This window comes from Sinohyriopsis cumingii, chromosome 18 (genome assembly GCF_028554795.1).
Source record: "Sinohyriopsis cumingii isolate HCF-2022 chromosome 18, ASM2855479v2, whole genome shotgun sequence".
In the NCBI taxonomy this organism is placed as follows: Eukaryota; Metazoa; Mollusca; class Bivalvia; order Unionida; family Unionidae; genus Sinohyriopsis; species Sinohyriopsis cumingii.
In genome coordinates this window covers 75,460,139-75,467,120 of record NC_142978.1, presented here as the reverse complement: position 1 = coordinate 75,467,120, position 6,982 = coordinate 75,460,139, and the positions used below count along the sequence as shown (strand labels likewise).

Genomic DNA, 6,982 nt, shown 5'->3' with positions numbered 1-6,982 from the left:
ATGTATTGCAATCGACCATGATTATTCCTCTTTAAGTTTACAACACTTTTTCTTTTCAGCCCATATATCTCTTAACGGTTGTTAAATGTGTTTTGCATGAAGGAAAAACCGTATTATTTTCTCTCACTTGCACCGATTGTATACCTAGTATCTGTATTTAGTGTTCTTGGTAAAATATTGGAAAAATTAAGTTTAAGTATGTTTCGACTTATATATGAGTCTTTTTTTGTCCCAACCATCATCCAATTGAAGATTAGCCATCGGCTTGAAAGTTTTCATAAAATCCGTGAAGCTCTTCATGACAAAGACGTGCCAAAAGTAATCTCTTGTACTATTTCCAATTTATTTGATACAATCTGGTATCAAGGCACGACTTGCAAGCTTCCTGCATTTATGCACATCAAAACAATACTGAATTGCACGAGAAATGATTTAATACATGCATTGTAAGAAATATAGGATATACGTGTATATGTATTCGTCTCAATCTCACACACTCACTCTCTCTGTCTCGCTTTCTCTCAAACATGCCACTATTCATTATTACAAATATTCTACATCAAAACTCATTACTAAAATAACGTCAATACTTAATTTAAATATTTAAAAATATTCAGCCCTCTCTGTGACGGCTACTCATGGAATAGAATCTGAATGATATTAACTGATTATCAATCAGTGCTAGGCTGATCCCAGCATTACAGTGTATTGTAGGCTGATCCCAGCTCAAGTAGAATTGGTGCTAGGCTGATCCCAACTCAAATAAAATCTGTGATAGGCTGGTCCCAGCATTCGAGTATATTTTGGGCTAATCCCATCTTCAACTAAATCTATGCTAGGCTGATCCAAGCATTATCGTGTATTCTGGACCGATCCCAGCTCAAGGATAATTGGTGCTAGGCTGATCCCAGCATTAAAGTGTAATCTGGGCTGATTCCAGCTTCCGTAGACTGTGCTAGGGTGATCACAGCTCGAGTAAGATCTGTGCTAGGCTGATCCCAGCATTCAAGTTTATTATAAACTGATCCCAGCTTCCGTAGAATATGTGCTAGGCTGATCCCAGCATGCTAATGTATTCTGGGCTGATCCCATCTTAACTAAATCTACGCTAGACTGATCAGAGCGTATTCTAGGTTGATCACAGATTCGTGGAATAGAGCTAAGCTGATCCCAGCGTGAAGAAATTATTCTTATATTTTTTCTATTTAAAACTGTAAAAGAAATGTATTTAACGGGCATGACCTTTACGTTATTAGTAGAGCTTATGAGTATCTGATTGGGGACAAATATAATATCCCATGATAGCCCCACGCGCATGAATGATGCAAGGGCACAACCCATGATGTATTCATTAATGGGTAGTGACTGGGATGGTGGCGGGCCAGCATAAATTCATAAGAAAAGTTTGATGTGGAGACTCTAAATCCATTGTCTGTACCTTTGAAAAGCCAGAGAAGTGAAACTCTACATTCATTGTCTGTACCTTTGAAGAAAACAGAGAAGTGAAACTCTACATCCATTGTCTGTACCTTTAAAAAACCAGAGAAGTGACTGATCAGATCGTATTCTATATAATCATGCAATGTTACGTAAGCTTATCTAATTTGGTTGGCTCTTTGAATTCTGCTGCCAATGCTAACGAATAGGAATACTTCTGCTCATGCCCTGCCCTTATGTGATTTTCCAACAAGCCCCATGAGATAGCAAGTACCACACCACCAATTCCTCCCTCAATGGTGATTATCAGACAAACCCCGTTGCAACAATGGCACAGCTCCGGTGGCCTAGTGGTTAGAGCGTTCGCCTCGGATGCGGAAGGTCGTGGGTTCGATCCCCAGCCGAGTCATACCAAAGACTAACAAAAATGGTACTAACAGCTGCCTCGCTTGGCGCTCAGCATTAAGAGGTTAGTGTTAGGACTGGTCGGCCTGGTGTCAGGATAATGTGACTGGGTGGGACATCATGCTACATGTCTGTCTGCGGCATGATGCCCCAGTGCTAGACATCACTATAAACTGCCACACTGCAGACATCGTAACGATATGACAGAAAAATTGTGAAAGCTCCGTTAAAAATCCAAATCACACACACACACACACACACACACACACACACACACACACACACACACACAAGCAACACTGGCATTGTGTACCTACAATAACTCAAGATCATCAAGTTGTGCATGAACTAAAAATTAAACTAAAAATTTGATAAAGTATCATTATGGCAGAATTCTCATATATTTAATTCTCATATACATACACAGACACTCCGGACTCCATTTCAGGTAACTACAATTATCAATACTTTAAAATATATATATAAATTAACAGTATAAACATCAACAAAAGACCCAAGACAGGCATTATATCTCTCTCATTGTCATCAATGGAGATATATGATCCAAAAATGATAAATATCAATGTTCATTATACATTCTAACTCAAATTTCATCTACATGTACAAGTGCTTAATAATTGGTTTGGCAACCAAAAAATCTTAAAAATGAATTAAAGATGTAACAATAGATGAAAAGAGTGCCTATGAACATAATTATCAAAGAGGGTATTGACACTTCCCTTACGCTCTGTTGTGATAGAAGAATACTGCAATTACTGATTTCATGCTTCAGGAGAGTCGATCTGGATCATCTGTCATGCGACGGCAGGCTTCATGACACAAAATTGGATAACATCGATTTCGAGGTAGAACATTAAAGCGATTGCGCTATCTCGTGATGAAGCCGTATACTTTAGCACAAAGAGAACCGTCTCATGTAAAAATTTTACTCCAGAAAGAAACAAAAGTCTTTAAAATGATAGTAGATTCAGTAACATGATTCAATAAACCCTATGATAGTGAAGTCATTTGCAAATTATTATGTTCAACTGTATGAAACTGTTAAATGTGTGGAAAATGTATCATTGGGAACCACATTTAATTATAAGTGCATAAGTTCAAAGCCGAATTAAAGCAACACAACACTACTTTTAAAAATGAGTATTTTAATAAAAGTCCATATTTATTTATCAGATAATGAGTACTGAAAGTAATACATACAATCCTGTGTTACAATTATCAAATTGTTTGTTTTCCAATAGGCGTGGAAGAACAGAAGCGGCATATGGCCAATAAGTTTCTAGGTGTCGGGTCTAAAATGACTTACGAGTTTTCCGTTAATGGGGAGCAGTGGTCCCTCAGAATTTGGACCCCAGTGGGAGAGACGGAATTTAAGTTCAGATTGGGGGAGGAATTCGACAATAAAAGACCGGACGGAGAACCAATGAAGGTATACTAGTTTAGGCATGTAAATCATAATATCAATGAGCTGGAGTAGTTGCGAAATATTAAGGGTCTATGAAGGAATAAATACAGTCTCATTCTTCTGAATATTGCATAAATTACATTTAAAAAAATCTCCTAGCAAAATTTGCGTATGCAATTATTACAAAATAATATAACAGCTTATAAACAAAACTAACATCCCACTACAGGACCCAGCCAGTACAGCCGATGCAGAAAACTGACCAGGAACCTGACATGCAATGCGAATACTCGACTTAACACTTTCAGGTTTCTTACGAATTTACTTGATTCTTACAGAATATGCTCTTAAATGTGGTTTCACATGCTAACCATCTTCCAATCTATCATCATGTCACTTGGTGGGTTGTGGTTATCATTGTCTAGAGGATGATTAACCACGGTATTATTATCAATAAAAAATAAAAAGAATGGGGGGAATCAACAGAGACCTGAGCAGAGATGTAGAATAGAACAACACGAGCCCCTGTATGCAGAATGTAAAATTTAATGAACTATAAATAAAATGAAATTGAATATGACATTTGATTGATACATTTTCTCACAGAAATTGAATTTCCAAATTTATAAAATAAATGCAATTAGTAATTCTGTTTACACAGTTAAGACAAATTTCATCATGAAATTGAGTGAACGATCGAACTAAAATTGCCCTGCATGCCTGCTTAACCTGGTTGCATGCTAGTCCTTCCAAATTAAACGTTGGTGACAGGTTATAGTCGACGTATTTTTCCCTTCTCTCTCTCTCTCTCTCTCTCTCTCTCTCCTCCTCCTCCTCCTTTCGGGTCATCAACCATAATTTCATCCTCTCTTTCTCTCTCCTACCTCCTTTCGGGTTATCAACCGTAATTTCATCCTCTCTTTGCCTCTGTAGGGGTACATATATAAAGCTATTTCCCCTTGTGGTTTCTGAGAAACGCTCGCCTCTACGCAAATAATGTCTCTGTTCCTTTAAGTTCTGTGTCTTTCAAACTTCCACACACCCGTCCGCAGAAAAACGTGGACTGAATAATTTACCGACGGAAATTACTTGAAACATTGAATTTCGCCTGGGAACACACACACGTTATTTAGATTAGCCAATCAGGATTAAATTTATCAAACCGTCGAAAATTAACACACGCTCATCGAGGTTAGAATAATTATGTATTTCGCACCTATTACATAAACCGCTTCATGGAAACTGTCGCCTTTTGACACTTGGTTCAAATGGCACCAATTGTTTCTGGATTGTCTCCATCTTGTCGTTTTTCCTCTACTGACACCCACATTCACCTTGCCTCTCCATCTGTGTAACCGTTTTCCCAATCAAAAGTCAATCACGGTCCAAACCAGGGATGATAAAACCATTGCAGTTTAGTGATTTATTATCCTATCTAGCCCATTAGCCAATTTAATTTGTTTCGTGTCACGCTGACCGCGGCAAGATTGACTGAGCTGTGTATTGCAAAAAACATCTTTCAAATTTCACACTGTAACACATCACCTATAATTAACTAATACTTCTAGCAGCGACAATACGGTCAAAAGTCATATTCTGCTAAAAGAATAAGGTTTTGTAAAATACATAACTTTAACCAACATTTAAGTGACACTGGGGATCGTGGCAAATATACACACTTCTCTGATTCCGACATTAAGTCAATAGTCAAGGCATAAAGGGCTTCAAATCAGTTTTAATGGCTTCTACTGACACTAGATTACTTGAATGTGACATAAAAGATTAAATAAGATTTGACCAAAATTTCCAACGTTGCAATGGAACGGCGTAAAAAATATTAATTCTTGGTTTATTCTCTAATATGTGAAAAAGAAGAGAAAATACTCCAACTTTAAAGTGACCCAATACATATATGTTTGTCGCTTAATGTCGGACAGGTTAGAGTGGCGAATATGTACAGACGGGTTTGTATCTTAGTAACGCAATGTACTGATATTTGGCGAATTTCAATATAATTAGCGTGTTTAATTTATAAAAACAAACAAACTCTGTTAACCATAAACAGGATACATTCTACATGGAAGGTGATAAGTTGATGGAGATCCAGAAAGGCCACTCGTTTGAGAACGTCAATGTGAGAACAGTCGAAGGGGATGAAATGACTATGGTAAGTGTGAAGACTGTTTAGCACAGTGGTTCTTAACCCATGGGTCACGACCCAAAACTAGATCGCCATTTTGTTTTGAGTGGGTCGTCGAGAACAACCTTAATAATTTGAAATTTCCCACCCAAGTGGTTGCTTGGCGAGGTTAACACCAAAACACCTAATCTGGGTCACCACTCATAAAGGATAAGAACTGTTTATCCAATGCATTGTATTTGATATGATTCCAGTGTTCCAGTATAGCTACATCAGTGGCATTTTCAGTCTCAAAGAGCTAAATTTTATTGATTACAATCAGGGTTTAATTCTAATATAACACAGCAAATCCCAATGGTCAAATTTAAGTAACTCTCACTGCTGTCTGGTATCTCAGTCGAAGGCCTGAAATTGGTAACTTTGTTTAAAATAAATGTAGTTCAAATGAATTTAAATGAGTGCATATTCGTGTTTTCAAGAAAGAAGACTAACATAACTAGGTGGATAACACAGCTAAGAAATGCAATTCGCACTTTGTAACCTGGTATGAGGAACATAGGTAAACAAAAAATGTTACTATTTGTAATGAGGAATTTAGGCAAGATTCGACGATAACGATTTTAGTGTAAAACCGAGTACCTTTGTCATTTTAATATACATGATAACAATAATGAAACATCTAAAAGTCCATCATGTTTGTGTTCAAAATGTGACAAAGAATAATAATAATGTGCGCGAAACATTTCCTATACATGTTATTTATTATAGAACATTGTTTTAAAAATAAGTCATTAATATTTTGAGCTTTAATAATTGCTGCGCAAATTAAACAAATAGATAAGAATACCTGCTACAGTGATATCATTTCAAGGCGGTACTAACACGACATTTGTAATTATCTCTGGAAAATATAATTTCTTATTTCAGCTTATGACGGGAGGTGGAGTAACATGCACGAGAAAGTTTAAGAAGGTTATATAAAGCAGAACGATGGTCTTATTGCGATTACTTATAATGGCAAACACTTTTTCTTTCTTTTCTTCTTCTTTTATTATTGTTATAAACCAACTGCATAAAATAATTTTTGTCACTGCGTCAATATAAGTTATCTCTGCAAACCTTAATAACAAAGCACTCATCAATGGGTATGCCTTGGCTGGTTGCATGCTAACAAGAGACTATACAAGATTCAACGTCTAGAGAGTGAGAGACAAAAGACAAAAAGAGCTGGCTTTTCCTTGACGATACAACGCTCATCATCATATTTAAAATGGTGTGTATGAACATCACTGTATTTATTTGTATAACGTATCAAAACATTGCATAAAAAGAACCATTCACTATTATTCAATTATTTGCACACTGTAAAATCAAATCACAAAACAAAAATGGAATTGTTATGAGATTGTAAACTCTGACAAATTGTCATCTTCGTACAGTTACAGATATAAACATTGAAAACATTATAAGAAAAACTTTGTGATCATTCAATCCAGAGGAAAATTTTCAGACCATGCATTAGCGCCCCCCCCCCCTTTCCCCTTCCCCCAATGATGGGATTATCTATTCGAAGT

General features: G+C 36.6%; 1 protein-coding gene across 1 annotated transcript; it reads left to right on the top strand.

Annotated features, from left to right (window-relative positions):
• Positions 1-1,765: 1,765 nt before the first annotated feature.
• Positions 1,766-6,473, top strand: LOC149777004 (fatty acid-binding protein, liver-like). Its single transcript, XM_089941370.1, has 4 exons — positions 1,766-1,790; positions 3,105-3,292; positions 5,334-5,435; positions 6,336-6,473. The coding sequence occupies exons 1-4, from the start codon at positions 1,766-1,768 to the stop codon at positions 6,387-6,389; spliced, it is 369 nt and encodes a 122-aa protein (XP_089797496.1). The 3' UTR covers positions 6,390-6,473.
• Positions 6,474-6,982: the final 509 nt, after the last annotated feature.